This window comes from Podarcis raffonei, chromosome 14 (assembly GCF_027172205.1).
Source record: "Podarcis raffonei isolate rPodRaf1 chromosome 14, rPodRaf1.pri, whole genome shotgun sequence".
Classification (NCBI taxonomy): Eukaryota; Metazoa; Chordata; class Lepidosauria; order Squamata; family Lacertidae; genus Podarcis; species Podarcis raffonei.
Genome location: NC_070615.1, coordinates 23,903,188 through 23,922,613, shown reverse-complemented (window position 1 = coordinate 23,922,613; position 19,426 = coordinate 23,903,188). Strand labels below are relative to the sequence as shown.

General features: G+C 46.8%; 1 protein-coding gene across 2 annotated transcripts in view; it reads right to left on the bottom strand.

The window, feature by feature from the left end:
• The window catches only part of RGMA (repulsive guidance molecule BMP co-receptor a), a 32,306-nt gene that overhangs the window by 1,566 nt on the left and 11,314 nt on the right, over positions 1-19,426 (bottom strand). For both annotated transcript variants that reach the window (XM_053364419.1, XM_053364420.1), the window contains one exon: positions 687-1,198. In XM_053364419.1, coding sequence (XP_053220394.1) covers positions 687-1,198 — 512 coding nt within the window. The remainder of the gene's footprint in view (positions 1-686; positions 1,199-19,426) is intronic.

Here is a 19,426-nt window from a genome sequence, read left to right as displayed (position 1 = left end):
TCAGATACATAACCTAATCGCCAAATGGCACCTTAAATCTAGGTTGAACAATGGAAGCATTTTTTCCCCTGTGGAATTTTAAAAAAATTACTATTATTATTCATTTCATTTCTAATCTGCTTTATGTTTGAAAAAAATAATCTCCAAGTGGTTTACAATATATTAAAACATTGAATACAACAATCTAGAATAAATCAAATTCAAGGGAAATATTTTGGATCCTTCTCTAAGTGTCATTTTGCTTTCCCTGTATTTTTTACCTACTTAATTTATAGAGCTGCCGCATAGCAGAAATACTCTAGGAAGGCAGTGTAGTGTAGTGGTTAGAGTGTCTGACTAGGACCTGGGAGATCAGGGTTCAAACCCCCACTCACTGGGTGACCTTGGGTCAGTCACAGCCTTTTAACCTATCTCATAGGGCTGTTGTAGGTATTAATTGGGGAGGGGGTAAACCATGTACTCCTTGGAGAAAAAGGTGGGATATCAATGCAAGAAATAAGCTCTTTTGGACCATGCCAATTGCAAAATGCACCTGGGGAAATTTCAAACATACGGCGTGAATGTGGACCTAGAGATGTGCCTACTTTATTCAGCTATGTGAGACACAGAAGTGGGAATTCTCAGCAAAGCTGCTGTGAGGCATCGTCATCTTGAAATAACAGGCACTGAATAGGTCATGCCTTTACCTTGCTAGTAGCTGTCGCCGTGGAACCAGGTAAGACAGGTGTGTTGGTGACCTGCACATTCAGGTAGTTGTTGTTTATGAGCGGCCATGCCCCTTGGACTATGCAAGTCTGGAAACTGTCAGAAAAAGTCCTCAGGTGGGGGTCTCCAAACAGCCCACAGTGCGTATAGTTGGGAGGAGGAGAGTGTTTGTGGAAGCTCTTCTCATAATGGCAGATTTCCGGGCTGTCTGAGCGCTCCTGGCTGTCGCCTCGCGGCAGAGGGCGGACCCGCGGCTGGGAAGTGGGGCCGTCTTTGGAGCAGTTGTGCTGGGCCATCAGGTCGTCGATGCCGTGGACGGCGGAGTGGTAAGCCAGGTCTCCGCGGCAGGTGCGGGCGGTGCGGTGAGTGCAGTGAGCGTAGGCTCGGAGGGCCGTGCAGAACTCGGGGGTGTCCTCTGCCCCCACGTGGTGGGGCCCCGACGTGGCCGCCAAGAACTCAGAATTGCACTTCATGATTTTGCACTGAGACGTCACTGTGGGGGAAAGGAAACAAGGCAGAAACCTTTAAAATACAGAGAGATTTTGAGAAGTTTTAGGCAGGGGAAAGAGAGAGAAGAAACTGTTCGAGGCCGGTAGGGGGAGATGTTTTCCTAAAGGTTTTATGTAGTTTTAAATTCTGGGGAAAACAGCTTGATGTGTTGTTTCACATACACGACTCCATATAAGGCCAAATTTCCAAAGCCAGGTGTCATACATAAACTTTCAATAAGACGTGTGTGTATTAGAGAGAGAGAGAGAGAGGAAAAAGAACAAATGCAAAAGCCATACTTTCCCCCAACCTCTCAGACTGTCACTATTTTGCAGGACAGAATCAAACGCAGACTAGAACTTTAGGTTCGTGCTTTTAAAGTGAATTGAAGCACTTGCATCAACCTAACACAACAAATCCACTTTAAACACACACACACACACACACACACCACACACACTTTTTGCTTATTGGACAGTGACAAGGGAATGCTCCGAAAAGCAATGGGACAATGCATTGGAAAAGTGTGGGGTGACCCTTGCTTTGATGCAAAGTTGTCTAACCTCTCCACAAGCAGATCAGAATGTGTGCTCACTGAACAGCCAATGTCATCTAATCTCCCTACGAACCAGGATGAAGACTCAATAAGCCGGTCATCTTAGAAGCAGCCCCTTCAGCTGTAGAAGGGAATAGCGGCATCTTCTCCTGTGACTGACAGGCAGCATGAAGCTGCCTGATTGGCCAAGCCTGGTATAAATTCCAGGAGTCAGTCCTGTGTGCTCTTTCCTCAACAAGAGAACCTTCTCCCTGGAGCGTCAGGAGCTGTCTAAAATACTGAATCAGGTCATTGGTCCAGCTAGTTCAGTTCTGTGTCTACATTGACCAGCAGTGGTTCTCCAGGATATTGCACGGGTCTGTGTCATCAAACCCCCCCTGCCCCCCCCTGAACGAACTCTCATTAATGCACCTGATCTGAGAGCTGGAAGCAGCCCCTCCTCACTCATCTCCTCTCTCCTGCTTGAAGGAGATAAAGGCTTTTACTGAGAGTTGAGCATCGCTGGGCCACTCAACCTCTGCTGCAGCTGGTTGGCCACCCTAATTGGTTGACAAAGGGCCGCCTTCAGCACCTCTGCTCAGTGCCAATGCCTTCAGATTGCAAAACACCAGCATGACTCAACCCCCTTGGCCCGCTAGTGCAGAGAAGTCAAGATCCCTCAATTTGCTCTGTGTGTGTGTGTGTGTGTGTGTGAGGGAGACATGTGGAACGAGTAGCACAAAATAGCAGAGGAGAAATCTATTACAGCAACTATGCTGACACCCCACAATACCACAAGGGAAATCCAGGCTGGATAGTGGTGTGAGAGGTGGCGATATTCATCTTAGCCGAGAGCCTGACGTGCAAATCCAGAATTCTCTGCTCTGAAATCCCCAGCTGGGCAGGATTGTAGGTGTACAAAGCACACAGCTCACATTATCTCAATCATCCTTGCAGCAGAATTTAAGGACCTGTGTAGGACATACATAGTATAAGAGGGGAGGTCCCTGCCCCAATCAGCTTACAGTTGTAAGGATTACTGTAGGAGTCAGGAACCTCAGCCTTGTGACGTAACTACCTCCTCCCAGGCTGACCCTTGGGAGTCTACACAAACCATTCCCTTATCCTCTTGATGCCTGACATCTCCACCATCTAGAGATGAATGCCTGGGGATCATGAAAACCACATCCTGTGGAATTCTATCAGTTGTATTTTATCTGCACAGTCAGAATGAATTTCAGGAACCCAAATGCTTTTTCTGTGCAGCCTGAGTAGGATCAGTGAACAACATTATAGTGAACTGTTGTCACATGCCTTCACGTAACCCAGCCTACTGCCCTGTTCACAGTTGTGAAAAATATTATTACATTTTATGAATGGTCCACGTCACCATTAAGAAAGAGGTAGGAATAGGCCTATATAGATGTGGACTGTCCCTGGATCAAGTGACTTTTCTTCTTTTACATTCTCAACTTTCTTAACCTAGCTCAACGCTGCCATCTGAACAGAATCAATCACAGTCGTGATTGAAAAACAAGACTTTGGGGCAGCCTTGCCCCAAAATGGCAACTAGACGTTCAGTTTGGGTGACTGTAACCTTGGTTGAAGGAGCTATTTGGTGCCTGGCTTAAATATCTGAGTTTCTAACACTGGCCACTGCAGCTGCCCCCAATTGCTCTGAGTCAAGAACCTGCTGGATCAGGCCAATGGCCCATCTAGTGTAGCATCCTGTTCTCACTGTGGCCAATCAGATGCCTGTGGGAACCGCACAAGCAGGACCAGAGGACTCTCCCTGCCTGTGGCTTCCAGCAACTGATATTCAGAAGCATTTACAGTGGTACCTCGGGTTAGGAACTTAGTCCCGGGGGTCCGTTCTTAACCTGAAAGTGTTCTTAACCTGAGGTACCACTTTAGCTAATGGGGCCTCCCACTGCCGCCGTGCGATTTCTGTTCTCATCCTGAAGCAAAGTTCTTAACCAGAGGTACTATTTCTGGGTTAGCAGAGTCTGTAACCTGAAGCATCTGTAACCCGAGGTACCACTGTACTGTCTCTGGCTGTGAAGGCAGAGCACAGCCATCTCTGGCTAGTGAATCGGTGCAGTCTAGATTGTGGGGATCCTGTCTTCCTTGTCTTCCCACCGCTCCCCCAGTCTCCCATCTGGAATCTGGGCAGGGCTAATGCCTGCTAGCTGTAACTCCATCTCCTCCCCTCCTCTCCACCCACCCTCAGGGCAACACGCTCCGTACAGCCAGCAGCTTTGGCGCAGCTCTGGACAAACGGATTTGATCCGAGGCCAAGAAAACCCTGTTTGTTCAATTTCACATAATCCATTTTCCATCGACTCACAATACATCTGCGTTTCGGCCGCGGATGACTTAGCACAGGAGCAGGCCTCGCTGGCTCCAAAGGCTCAGGGAGAAGGAAAAACTGAACCACAGGACTTGGGGGTGCAGTGGGGGGCAGGCGGTGGGTGAGCCAAACGAGAGGCTGCCCTGTGCCACAGTCTGAGCAAAAGCAAATCCAGTATTATCTGGCTGTGTGCACGGTCTGAGTCCGCACGGGCACAGAGGATAAATAAATGCAGGATGTTGCTGCAGGCTTTAATCCCGGGATGTTTGTGTTTGCTTTTCAAATGGCCACGTAACCATTACACACATCGAAGATAGGCTTCCCCAAGCTGGTGCCCCACAGATAGAATCACATAATTGTAGAGTTGGAAGGGACCGTAAGGATCATCTACTCCAACCCCCCGCAATGCAAAAACCCGCTTGAACCCACAACCCTGAGATTAAGGGTCTCATGCTCTGCCGATGGAACTATGCTGCCTGATGCTTGGGGGAGTTGTAGTCCAAAACATCTGACGTGCAGCAGGCTGGGGAAGGCAGCTCTAAGCTTTAGCATGGTAGCCTGCATATTTCTCTTGCATTTCATTGCCTTCTAACCCAGTGATTGCCAAACTTGGCCCACCAGCTGTTTTGGGACTACAACTCCCATCATCCCTTGCTAACAGGATGATGGGAGTTGTAGTCCCAAAACAGCTGGAGGGCCAAGTTTGGCCATCACTGCTCTAACCTCACTGCTTGCCCTGTGCAAGATAAACCCATGTGCTAATCTGCCAATGAAGTGAACTTTAGTCTATGACAGTATCTGCCGTAATGCATTACAGTGGTAGCTCGGGTTACATACGCTTCAGGTTACATACGCTTCAGGTTACATACGCTTCAGGTTACATACTCCGCTAACCCAGAAATAGTGCTTCAGGTTAAGAACTTTGCTTCAGGATAAGAACAGAAATCGGGCTCCGGCGGCGCAGCGACAGCCGGAGGCCCCATTAGCTAAAGTGGTGCTTCAGGTTAAGAACAGTTTTAGGTTAAGTACAGACCTCCGGAACGAATTAAGTACTTAACCCAAGGTACCACTGTAATTGGTCCAAAATACATACATCAGCTCCAAGGCTGGCATATATTTTTCCAAGTTTGGGGGTGTGAATACCAGTTGCTGAGAATCACAAGTGGGGAGATGGGCTGTTGCACCCAGGTTATGCCAGAGGCTGTGAGAACAGGATGCAAGGCATACAAAAGGCAGAGAACATCAGGCCATCCACACCATACATTTAAAGCACTACCCCTTTTAAGCAGCCATGGCTTCCCCTAAAGAATTCATAGAATTGAAAGGGAGCCCAAGAGTCATCTAGTCCAGGCATTCCCAACCTGTGGCCCTCCAGATGTTTTGGCCTACAACTCCCATGATCCCCAGCTAATAGGACCAGTGGTCAGGGATGATGGGAATTGTAGTCCAAAACATCTGGAGGGCCAAAGGTTGGGGGTGCCTGATCTAGTCCAACTCCCTGCAGTGCAGGAACCTTTTGCCCAAGATGGGGCTCAAACTCACAACCCTGTGGTTAAGAGCCTCATGCTCTACCAACTGAGCTGTTCCAACTGCTGCGTATTATATGAGAGGGAGACAACCTCTTCTCTAGGCACTTTATCCACTGTTGCCCGGAGCCTCCCTTGCCCCAGCCCTCCTGTCCTGGTGGAGGCGTGATTGATGCCTGCTTTGAACAGCGCCCCTCCATAGGCATGGAAGGGCTGAAAGGGACCCACAGGAGGCAGGTCGGTCCTGCCAATGACCAGAGCAGGAATGAATGGGGTTTGTGGGCTGGCCCTGACAGGCCATTAAGCTTCTGAGCCTTTGAACTGCTAATCATTGAGCTGAAGACCTTTGCCAAAGAATAGGGCGATTATCACAGGCTTGTTTGCATGACAAAAAATCAGGGAGCAGGGGGAAAGGGTCCCATAAAACTGATTTGAAGGGGGGAAAGAGACTGGGGGAAGGGTGGGAAGACCCCCAGAGACCCTAGCTAAGGGGTTGGCTGAAGGAAGAGAGACAATGAAATCTGCGAAATCTTTTGGGTGAAAAAGAAAAGGAGGACTCCAATACAGGCCAATAAAGTTACCACCACGTGCAAAGGAATCGGGTCAGATTTCAAGAGCAGAGGGAGAGGCGTGAAAGTAGCGGAGGGGGTGAAAAGAGAGCCAACATTCCTTACATGGCAATTTTTATTGTGTAATGGAGCAGAGGTTGCAGGGTGCAGAGAGGAAAGAATCTTTTTCGGAGGCAGGGGGGCACCTGGAAGATTTTAGGGCTGGGATTCCACAATGTTCTTGCCATTTGCATCCTTCCTGCCTTTCCTCTTACAGCGGGGCTGGTTTTCCCAGCCTGAGTGACACATTCCCATGTGGACAACTGGGCATCATGGACCAGAAGCGAAAGTGGGCAGAGGGCTGGTAAGGAATATAGTCTGAGGAAAGTCTCAAGACCTGGCTACAGAGAGTGCCTCACCTGCGCTCTAAGGAGCTGAATATCCTTCCTCACTTAAACCCAAGTTAGTTAGATTTTTTTTAATTCCTTTAAAAACTAAAGAGATGTTCTGCAAGGATGTGCTCTACGGGGAGCCAGCTTCAGGGATCAGGCCCGTTAAACAGTATGCAAATTTGAGAAGAAGGTTGGCAACATCAACCTCACCCTGTGGTTGCAGACAAGAGAGATAGTCAGGTTGTGTATCCACAGCAATGACCAGAGAAGGAATGATGGTGGGGAGGAGTGCAGAGAGAAGAAACACCGTAGTGCATCTGTAGCAGCACAACTGGACGCCTTCGTCTGCCCCAGCTGAAACTAAACATGTCTCTCCTGCATCGGTCTCCACAACCGCAGCAGGCGCTGTAACCTTCAAACAGTCTGACTTCACCCCCAAAGGCCCAGCCCCCTCAAATACTTTATTGTGGGGGCCGAAGCCCCCATGGCCCCTGGGATTTGGTTCCTAAGGACCAGAACATGGTTCCTCTAGAACACAGCATCTCACTTCCAACTTTTCCTCACTCTGTTTTGGGACTACAATTCCTATCATCCCTGACCACTGTTCCTGCTTGCTAGGGATGATGGGAGTTGCAGTCCAAAGTTTGAAGCTGGAGTCCAAAGCTTGAAGATTCAAGTTTGCGAAACCCTGGCATAAACAGAGAGCCAACAATCAAAGCAAGGCACCCTCATAGGCAGGGAGGAATACCTCCCCCCCCAAAAAACTGCAAAAGATAAACTTCAAAGCCTTTGGAAAAGGAGTGTTTATAGGAAGTGAAATCATAAACCTGAGCTTGAAAAAATGATTTTTCCCTTTTTTACATTACAGGCCTGAATGGCACCACCATGCCCATGGCTGATATAGTAAAACATTTTAAAAGAGGGTCCCCCCCCCCACAATCTTCCCTTAGCAGCTAGAAAGCAACAAGGGGCACTTCAAGACAGTCCCAATTTTCAGGCAAGATTCAATCACATACCAGCAACGTCAGGTTGCACAATTACAGCTGAATGGGAGGTCTTGCACAATGAATTTGCTTCCCTCCAAAGACTGGATTTTTTTTGCGATAAGGAAAGTTACCAGAAAGTGTGGGGCAACACCTTTACTGATGCAATGTCATCTAATCTCTGTGCAAACAAATCAGGATGCGTGCTTGCTATACAGCCATTGTTTTCTATTCTCCACCAAAAACAAATCAGAGCAGATAAAAAGGCCACTTGGAAATGCCCCAGGCCTGGCAAAGATTGGTTTATGTGCTGCCTGGGGCTGATCGGAGCTCTAGTCCAAAACATCTGGAGGGCACCAGGTTGGCAAAACCAGGAGAAACAGCTGCTGTGATGGCAAAACCTTTCACAGTAAGACCCCTTTTTTCTCACAGTAGTGCCTACCCTGTGCCAACTCAGGTATATCAGGAGGACCCACCAATATAGTATTTTAGGCAACTAATAAAGGTAAAGGTTTTTCATTTTCTGTTCCTATGTTTTAATCCTGATTGCCCTTTATAGAATTGCTACTATAGTTTTGGCTTTGTTTTTTAAAGTTGATTCTTTGATGTTATGACAGGGTTTGGAAGCAGGGATTGCAATATATATTTTAATTTTGTTATGATGTCTGGATTTGTTAGACGCCTCGAGTTTCTTCTGAAAATCAGGTGGGATGCAAGTTAAAATAAAACGATTTTTTTAAATAAAAAAACTGTTCTCTACTCTGGGCGCCTCCATGTGTAGACAAACGGTGCAGACTCTATTGGATTCTTGCAGTAAACAATATTGCATTATGGCGGAGATTTTGCATATAAATAACACCTGCATATTTCACTCCAGCTCCAGGGTCTTCAAGAGGCTTCAGCTTGCCTCCACCATGAAATTATTGGCAGGAAGATGCTTCATTGTGGGAACTCATGCTTTTGGATTGTTCAGCTCAACTCAATGCGCGCGCGCGCACACACACACACACACACGTTTGCTCTGCCTTGCACACATGCAATCCCAAAGGAGTACAGGAAAAGAGCCCCAGGCACATAACTCTCAACAAAAACAAATGCATACAACAGATCACTGCCAAAACATTGCAGCATTCTCAGGCGGAGGTGTTGATTCCAGTGAAGGGTGGGGTATAAAGGATCAAGAGCTGAAGATTAAAAAAGAAGAATAAAAATGGGTGTCTGGCACAGCACAACAACTTGGGCTTCTCAGCAAAATCGAGAGGCAAATCGTTTGCAGGAAATGGGTTTCTGCTGATGTCCCCGCTCTGCAAAACTGCCTTCCTGTCCCCACTCCCTTAGAAACTCACTGGAACATCTTTCAGAAGTGCTGAAGTATTATTGCAAGATCTAGTTGTCTAAGCAAGAGCTCATCTGGAAGCGGAGAGGTTGGTGTGGGAAAAAGTGCACTTTTAAGGAGGGCTTCATGTGTTAAGAGAATGTGTCAGCAGCATTCATCAGCCAAATATCCATGCCAATAACCTACGCAAGTTACTAGGCCGCAGTTTTTAGCCGATCGTCACACCTGCCCAGATGCTGTGACCAAGAAAGAAGGAGAACTGGATCCCTTCAGAGCTGATTCTTAAATAGCCACAGCAACTGGCGATTTACAACCTTGATTTGAAGATGGTTTTCCTTTCAAGTGCACATCCAAAGCTTGCGTCTAGGACCATGTCTGGGTCCCCTCTCTGTCCCCCTGTTCCTCTCATAGCCCTTCCCTTCTCCTCCTCTCCTGACACCACCTATTAGTCAAGATGGCTACGTTCTACCTCCACAGTTGGAGGCGTTATTGCCTCCGAATGCTGGTTGCTTGGAATCTCAGGTGGGCAGAGGGCGGTTGTCCGTGGGCTTAACCACAGGTATCAGGTCAGCCAGCGGGAGAACAGGATGCTGAGCTAGATGGGTCATTGGCCTGATCCTGCAAGGCTTGTCTCGTCTTCTTATCTGTGGCTATCACTGACAGGGAAGCTGTGAGTAGGAGGACAGCAAGCCAGGCAGCTGTTACTACATCAGATCAGATCATCCAGCATCGCCCAGAGTCCTGTTCTCACACAAAGCCCTTCTCAATAGGGAGGGGAAAATCTGTCCATGTTGGTTTCTCTCACTTTCTCATTTTTCCCGTTCACCTCTTCTTCATCAGTTTGTAACATATTTTTTTCCGAATGAAAAGGCATATGTTTCCCTCTGCATTCCCAATGCACACATTTTTTCGCACCTAATATCGTGCATTTTTATAGTGCATTCGTTGGGCAAAGATTCCTGCATTGCAGGGAGTTGGACTCGATGCGATCCCTTCCAACTCTATGATTCTGTGATTTTAAGACTCTACGATTCTCTAATATAATGCATGGTATTTTCACAAACATGCATATTCTCCCATGCACACCTTCCCACAACATGTGCTTTTTTGTACCTCCTTTTTTCGCTTGAAAGTGGCATTGCAACATTTAGAGAAGCAGAAATTTCCAAGGATAGCTGCGTTTCAGTTTTATGTGGACTGGGGTTTTGATTTGGCAGTTGAACCTATCTACCCAGCCACCCAGGGCCATCCTCACTCCTGAGGCATTCTGTTGGTGTGCAGAGTTGTAGTTCTGGGAACAAGCGCACTAGCTCTGCCTGCTTGCCTCCTGTACCTGCGGAGGTTCATGTTCCCCTGGCAGAGAAGGCTCCATCCTTCAGACTGCCGCTCTCCAATTGGCGGAGAACAGTGAGAATGGCAACTGGGGTTGCTGAGGCAGAGCAAGTGAGCTTCTCCACCCAGTCACCCCTTGCAGGCTGGCTTAACACACTGGACCACAACAAGCCAGACCACAGTGCTCCATGCACTGGTAACCTCAAGACTTGATGGCTGTAACCCACATTGTCTGGGGATGAAGCTGCAGCTAGGACAGAATGAAAGTGACCAGGCCGCTCACAGGAGCAGGATACTGGCAGTCACGTAACTCCTCTGCTGCACTGCTTGCCTATTTGCTACCAGGCCAGTTCTTGGGTTCATTCACAAAGGCCTTGACAACTTGGGCCCAAAGTACCTTAAAGACCATCTGATCCTTCAAGCTCCACCTTGATCACTGAGACTCTCCAATGGGGCACTGGATAGCTCACTTGGATAGACTGTGGTGCTGATAACGCCAAGGTTGCAGGTTTGATCCCCATATGGGACAACTGCATATTCCTGCCTTGCAGGACATTGGACTTGATCCTCAGGGTCACTTCGAACTCTATGATTGTAGGATATCTAGGATAACTTCTGGAGATACCCATGAGGCCCCTGAGGTTTGGTTGACCTTGGGAGTGAGTTTTTATTGTGGCAAGCACTGCCCTGTGCAGACCCTCAGCAGCTTCTCCCTGCCTTCTTTTAGATGTCTTCTGAAAACTTTATTATTTAGACAGGCCTTCACAGTGCTTTGTTTCCTTTCTTTTCAACTAAACAGTGTTCACTGGTGTTTTATTGATGTTTAACTGATTTTATTATAATCCTGCATGTTGCTTACCACCTTGCTGTGCCTTTATGAAAATGTGGGATATAAACACACACAAGCAACACGCATTGAAGAGGGCTTGGGTGCTTCTATGAAGCCTAAAAACAGATGAAGACAAAGATCCTCTTCCATGTGGTTTCCAGGGGTATACTGCATCTGAAACTGGAGGTTTGCCTAATAGTCACTGATAGGTCAAGTCTTTTCCCTGCATTTGAGAATCCCCTACCAAAGTCATCTCAGCCAGTGGCCATCATCAAAACTCCTGGCAGTCACTTCCATAAGTAATATAATGAAGTCCTTCCTTTTCTCCACCCTGAATTTATTTACCGTATTTTTCGCTCTATAAGACGCACCAGACCACAAGTTTTTGGAGGAGGAAAACATGAAAAAAAAAATTCTGAATCTCAGAAGCCAGAACAGCAAGAGGGATCACTACACAGTGAAAGCAGCAATCCTTCTTGCTGTTTTGGCTTCTGGGATAGCTGTGCAGCCTGCATTCGCTCCATAAGATGCACACACATTTCCCCTTACTTTTTAGGAGGGAAAAAGTGAGTCTTATAGAGCAAAAAATACGGTATACACTTCCCCCTGCCCTCACCATGCATAATCTGTTGGGGTGGAGGACCTTGACCCAGGACCCCCGTTTTGCTGGCAGCCCTGGGTTTCTTACACTATATCTTTGCACCCACCCTTACGCCACATCAGAGAGCACACTGCCCAGAAGGAGCCATTTCTCTGGGACAGAAGCAGAACATTTTTCGTGGTGACTCCATGCCTTGGAAGTGCTCTCCCCAAGAAGACTTCCTTGCTATCACTTTAGGTTAGTGGTGAGGAACTGGAATGCGCCCTTGAACCCTGATAATGCCCCACGCTTGCCCAGATGAGGGGTGTGTGAGCATGTGCGGAAAATAGCCCTACTGTACAAAGGTAAGATTCATATTTGTGGCCCCACCCACCGCTGGCACGTGCCCCCCCCTCCCAAGATTGCCCCAGAGGACAATACAGCCCTCAGGCGGAGAAATGTAAGCTCCTCCACACCTAACTGAGGAGCCAGGCAAAAAACACTTCCGTTTTCCCAGGCTTATAAGAACAGCTAACGTAAGCATTTAATTATTTTTTAACTCTTAAGAGCAATTTGATTTTGTCATCCATTTGAATGGGCTGTTGTTGCTTTAGTTTAGTTTAGTTTTCTTTGTTGGCTGTGTTAAGTCAGAATGCATCCAACTGTACCAGGATTGCTGTATTGCAGTGTTAGTTTCGATGCACCCTGTTCCTGGGACTGTGGTTGGTTTTAGCTCAGCGGCTTTCAAACTACGGACCACTCGAAAATCACGGAGGTTCTTGGTGGACCACTTAATAATTTGCATGCCTGTTGTAGCAACTGTTATGTGCTGTGTTAGATACTGTATGCTTTTTAATTCTGGTTTTTACAGACACACACACACACACACACACACACACTGTGGACCACATGAATAAAGAACTAATTGTGAACCACAACTTGCTTTAGACCTTTGTTTTAGACTGCTTCAGTATTGCATCTTAAATTGCCGTAACCCACATTGGGACCTTACGGCAAAGGGTGGGTAACAAAGTGAATAAATCACCATCATCATTGTACGTTATTTGTTTGTTTGTTTTTGTTTGGTTTTTGTTGTTGTTGTTAAATAACAATAAATTATTATTGTTATTTCATACTGCTCTGTTAGCTGCTCTGGGAGCATAACTGTAATTTGAAGGTTGGGGTATACAGTGGTACCTCGGGTTACATACGCTTCAGGTTACATACGCTTCAGGTTACATACGCTTCAGGTTACAGACTCCGCTAACCCAGAAATAGTATCTCGGGTTAAGAACTTTGCTTCAGGATGAGAACAGAAATCATGCTCCGGCCGCGCAGCGGCAGCAGGAGGCCCCATTAGCTAAAGTGGTGCTTCAGGTTAAGAACAGTTTCAGGTTAAGAACGGACCTCCAGAACGAATTAAGTTCTTAACCCGAGGTACAACTGTAAATGATAAGTAAACACATCAAATAAGTGTGAACTAGCGGTTAACAAGGGACAAGGGACAAGGAAGGCTATTATGGATGTCTTTATGCACAACTTTGTCGCTGTCATCTACCTGGCTTTTTTGTTGGAAACCACAGTGGGCATCAGGTATGATAGGATCATAGAATTGTAGAGTTGGAAGGGACCCTGAGGATCATCCAGTCCAACCCCCTGCAAGGCAAGAATATAAAGCTGTCACTTTTCCTTTGATCTCATTCAGCATGGCAGCCCTTATCGCTATTATTACTAGCAGCGATTGTTAAATAGAAGCTCTGTTACTCGAGGCACTAGCCCTCGGCTATCTGCTCTGGCTTGCAAGCTTTCAAAAAGGCTAGAAACAGTAGGAGACAGATCAGGTAGGGAGGTCCTTTGGCATATTCCACCTGTGCAATCCTGAGGTTCACTTCCCACTGCCAAATTACCCCCATCAAATTTTACTGCCTGGCAGTACAGAAGGGCCATAGCTCAGTGGTAGAGCATCTGCCTTGCAAGCAGAAGGTCTCAGGTTCAATCCCCACCATCTCCAGGGAGGGCTGGGAGAGAACCTTGCTTGAAACCCTGGAGAGCTGCTGAACCAATTGTCCGACTCCCTACATCCCTATACAGTAGTACCTCGGGTTAAGAACTTAATTCGTTCTGGAGGTCCGTTCTTAAATTGAAACTTTCTTAACCTGAAAGCTAACTTTAGCTAATGGGGCCTCCCACTGCCACCAGAGCACGATTTCTGTTCTCATCCTGAAGCAAGGTTCTTAACCCAAGGTACTATTTCTGGGTTAGTGGAGTCTGTAACCTGAAGCGCCTGTAACCCGAGGTACCACTGTATAGCTCCCATGCTTGTGGTTGTGAGGAGAGAGTCAGTCCCACACACAACTTCCTCCCCATCGCAATCACACGTGTGTGTACATGTGGATGCATACATGCGAATGAGCCTTTGTAGTTACGTAGCCCTCTGGCAAGCGGCCCCTGACTTCCCAACCACTACTGCATTTGGCCCTCGGGGACATAAAAGTTGCTTGCCACTGCTCTATAAGAGTAGCCAACTAGCACTTTCTGTGCTAACAACCCTGTGACGTCACCCAAGAAAACACATCTGCCTTGGAATTCAATTCCACCGCAATGACACCAACACGCCCTGTGGAAGCCCTGGTTAAACGGACAGTACCTTCCCGAATGTGATCATAGGAAGCTGGCTTCTACCGAGTCAGATCGTTGGTCCATCTAGCTCAGTACTGTCTACACTGACTGGCAGCAGCATGCCAAGGATTCATGCAAGGGGTCTCTTCCAGTCCGACACGGAGATGCCAAGGACCGTCTAGCAGGGGTCAGCAAACTTTTTCAGCAGAGGGCAGATCCACTGTCCCTCAGACCTTTGTGGGGGGCAGACTATATTTTTGGGGGGGAAATGAACTAATTCCTATGTCCCCCAAATAACCCAGAGATACTTTTTAATTAAAAGCACACATTCTACTCATGTAAAAACACCAGGCAGGCCCCACAAAATAACCCAGAGATGCATTTTAAATAAAAGGGCACATTCTACTCATGTAAAAACATGCTGATTCCTGGACTGTCCGTGGGCCAGATTTAGAAGGCGATTGGGCCGCATCCGGCCCCCGGGCCTTAGTTTGCCTACCCATGGTCTATAGTTCTCTTCTGTCCTTTTCTGTTCAAAATGGATGCAAAGCTGTGCTAACATTTACTCTAGGCTGGGTTGTTCTTTTTTATTATCATTTTTTTTTTTAAAATGGCACTGTTACGGGATTTCCATTCTTAATTACGATATTTGACAATTGCAGGTTGCAGAGCCTTTAAAACTATTTTACGAGCAAATCTGAGTCCCAGTGAAAGGAGCCGGGGCCCGGCGCTCATTAAGCTGACGAGTGAGAGCAAATCCAGCTCCTCCAAGCCAAGCGAGCTGCGCCAGGGCCTCAGTCCCGCTTCCAGCCTCTCGCCTTCATGTACCACAACCCCAATTTTGCAGCACCCTCCTGTGGTTTTTGGCTCCTACGTCTCCCTTCCCAAAACCCTGCCCACGCAGCTCATCCAAGGCAACAGATGCTCTCCCGGTTAATGCCACCTCTCCTCCACAACCTGTCCGTCCTCCAGGCCAGTAATTCCAGTCTCAGTGACATATTTATGCACACCCCCCCCCCATACTCAAGGATGAAGACCTCCCCAGGATCACGTCACTGCGAAAAGGTTTACGCTGCATGGGTGTTGCAGTTTTGCTGCCAGGCCAGGCTCAATATTCTTTTGTTAATTCACAAAGCTCTAAACAGCACAGGCTCAAAGCACCCTAATGATTGCCTGGTTTCTTATCCTTCACCTCCACCGCTGAGGTCTTCTGATGGGGCACTTCCAGTGGTAAATTCTTTATTTCTTATTCCTTGGATATATATCTTGCCCTTCCTCCCAAAGGAGCCCCGGACGGCAAACGGATACACGATTTATAAACAAAACCCTTCAAAAACAGCTTAAACCTTCCAAAAACAATGACATCTAAGAGCAGTTACGATTCGAAACATTCTGAAGCCAGTTAAAAACATTATTTCATCCAATCTTAGGGTTGCCAAGAACGGTATTCTTCAGCCACCTGGGTAAACAGGAACATTTTCAAATTCCTTCTGAAAGTAACTAATGATGGAGACAGGTGCAACTTAGAAGGGAGGGCATTCCGCAACCAGGGAACCACCACCAAAAAGGCCCTGCCACAGGTCAGCGCCAACTTTACAGCCCCTAGTGGTGGCATCACCAACATGACCTGCCAGTCACAGGGCTGATATTGAAGAAGGTGCTCTTTTAGGTACTTGGATCCCAAACTATATAGGGCTTTCTATGACACCACTAACACCTTGAACTGGGCCCAGTAGTTCACCCGAAGTTTATAGTGTGGCAAGTACAGTGGTACCTCGCAAGACGAATGCCTCGCAAGACGAAAAACGCGCAAGACGAAAGGGTTTTTCGTTTTTTGCGTTGCTTCGCAAGACGATTTTCCCTATGGGCTTGCTTTGCAAGACGAAAACGTCTTGCGAGTTTGCTTCCTTTTTCTTAAAGCCGTTAATACCCAGCGAATCCGCACTCCGCAAGACGAAAAAATCGCTAGACGACACAACTCGCGGAACGAATTAATTTCGTCTTGCGAGGCACCACTGTACTGCCTTGTGGAACTCCTTACCAATACAAGTTTGGAAGGAGCCATCCCTGCTCGCTTTTAGACATCTTCTAAAGACAGGTAACTCGCAACTTACATGCATTTAACAAGCACAATTTCAGGTTTACGCATTTGGTGGGCGGCCAGCTGAAATCACACAAATTCAACACACACACACACAGCAGAAAGCTTAAAAGCTGTTCACTTTGCATGGGAAAGCTAGGGATGGTTGCGCCGGGGCGGGGGACGGGATAGAAGTTCTGGTGTTGTTCTGGCTATAAGTGATTTCAGCTTTTATGCACAGTACCCAGAATATAACCCCCATGCAATCTGTGAGTCATGTGTATTATTCAAACAGGCCTTGGAGAATTGGAGAGTGTGCGCCAGTCAGGTCTCACAGAAACGTCTGACATTTTTATTGAAATACTGTGTCTGCATAACTGCCTTGTGGTATTGTACAGGAAAGTATGATTTGTAAATGTTTAAATCAATCAACAAAAATCAATCAACAAATAAGGGCTGTGCGTCATGCGCTGGCCAAGTCAGATTGCAGATCCATCAAGGCCACCGCTGACACTCTATGGACCAGCCTCCCCCAACCTGCTGTCCTCCCATCATCCTCAGCCCAGCAGTCTCAAATCATCAGGAGAGTACTTGGAAGCAGAAGGGCTCAGTATGGCCACATTCACACCACACATATAGATGTGGACAGGGACCTAAAGAATAAAGAACCCATTTCACACCTGTTAACGTCAGCAAGAGGAACTGTGGCAAAACCCTGGAAGAAATTTGATTCAGATAACTTAGATTACCACTATTCAAAAGTCTGGCAAACTGCTCTTCTAGAAAACTTCTACCCCAAAGTTGAAAGTAGCCAGAGCTGTAAGAGACTGGTGTTTGGTTTGTGAGTTTTTTTTTGGTCATAGGACATGACTTTTTCTTTTATCTACCAATAAAGAAGTCTGCAGCCATATGGCCTCGCCTGCTTATTGCAAGGGGTGAATTTTGTGAAAATATGTTCAGGTACGTTTCTGTTGAACTACTAATTGGGAACGAAGGGAAATAATGTTGTTAACTCTTCGTTCCTTCATTTTTTTTCCATTTGGCAAGTCTGTATGTGAACTCCTTAGTTTAAGGAAGTGCCAGGTTGCACAGAAAACATTGTAATTGTTTTGTCTTCTGCCGGATCTTATATTACATATGATTTTGGCACTTTGTTTTCTTGTTATTTCTTTTATGCAAAAGTTTTCCTTTTTTGCTATAATTTACAATTTTTTAAAGAAAACTATGCCCATATTCACAACATGCATTATAAACATTGTGGTGCTACTTTAAACAACCATGGCTTCCCTCAAAGAATTCTGGGAGCTGTAGCTTAAGAGTGCAGAGAGTTGTCAGGAGGTCCCTATTCCCCCTCAAAGAACTACCATTCCTGTAAAAACTGCTCTAAAAATTGTAGCTCTATGAGAGGAATAGCAACTTTCTAACAACTCTTAGCACCCTTAGCAAACTCCAACTCCCATAATTCTTTGAGGTGTGTTGGAAACCATTAAGTGTTATCATAGTTCTTTAAATATATGGCATGAATGCCTCACAAAAGTGCTTTACAATTCTTTGTTGTGCCCAACAGACTCCTTTGAGAAATGATTTTAGAGTCACCAAGAAAATCTCTCTGTCTCTCTCTCTCTCTCTCTCTCTCTCTCTCTCTCTCTCTCTCTGTGTGTGTGTGTGTTTAAAAGCTTTCTTCTTTCTGATGTGCTCTCAAAGCAGGAGCAGAACAGGGCCAGTTCTCCACTCTCAACCTTTCAGAGATGTGACAGAACTGGGCCAACAACACTCCCCACTTTCCTTTCTCCTTTTATATCTTCTGAGAAGGGAAGCACAGCAGAGGCCGTTTTCACCAAAAGGAAGGCCTGCATAAAACTTCCCCCACTAAACAGCTGTTCCCAAGCTAGGAGTGGAGCCTGGCTACTTAAGTGAACTTCTAACTGATCAGGATTTGAACCCAGACCAGCCACTGCCGAGCACAACACTCTGTCAGCTAGGAATATAAGGAGAGTCTGGCTGCTGGGTCAGGCGGGCAGCCCATCTAGTCCTGTTCTTACAGTGGCCAGCCAGACACCCCAAAGAGAAGACTGCAAGAAGGACTCAGTTTGCAACAGCAACGGTCCCAATTACATGGTTAGAACATAGCCATGACGGCTAGAAGCCTTTCCCCCCATGAATTTGGCTAATTCTCTTCTGAAACCAGTGCAATTTTGCAATGTACTATTTCAGAACTACTGTATTAAGAAGCTGTGTCTATGTGTCAGTCACTAGGAGCAAGACAACTGAATCCTACACCATCCTTGTAGGGTAACACAAACCCCCTAGTCGTCATTCCCACCCCAACTCCCAACCAACACAGACTACTGACAAAGGGAGGCCCCAGAGCCAATCGTGATTAATACAGCTTAATTGCCGCAGGGGTGAATAATAACGAATCGCACACAATCTGCTGCACATCCCAGATCGAAGATCAAGTTCCTTCTTGCAAGGTGATCTCCGGCTCCAGCACGTTTCTCAGGGAAAGAATTCAATAATATCTCAGATCAGATAGCACCTTCCCAGCAAATCTGCATGAAGGGGAGGGCTGGCTTGTGCACACACTTGGAAAGGCAATTCCAAGGCTGCGGAACCCAGCTCTCTCCAGTTTTTCCAAAGCATTTCATCGGAATTGCTTCAGTGTGTGAAGGCTTGGAATGGATTTGAAGTGGGGTGGGGGGAGAAAGAGGAGAGATTTTTTTGCTACATGGTCAACCAAGACAAACACCAAATAGTCAGGGTGTTGCTTGTGTGTGTGTGTTTTAAAGGATACTTCCCTCCCCCCCATCCAATCACTTCACACTTTGCAAAGAAGAGTTTTGCAATAAATCAATATACGCACAAATGGCAGTTATATCAGGAGCTCCAAGCCCTAGAGCAATTAATAATTCCTTCTGCTCTCTGCGCCCCCCACCACTTGCCTCAACGAAAAGGGGGGGGGAGAACCTTCGAGGTAAAGAAACTGGAGAGTTTTTGGAAGGGAACAACTCTCCCTGTGTGAAGTTACTTTCCCCTCCCCCAACAAAAACAAGCTTTCATAGCTTGAAGGAATTTGCAAGCAAGAATCCGGCAGAAACACGGTGGAAAAGCCAATAGGGGGA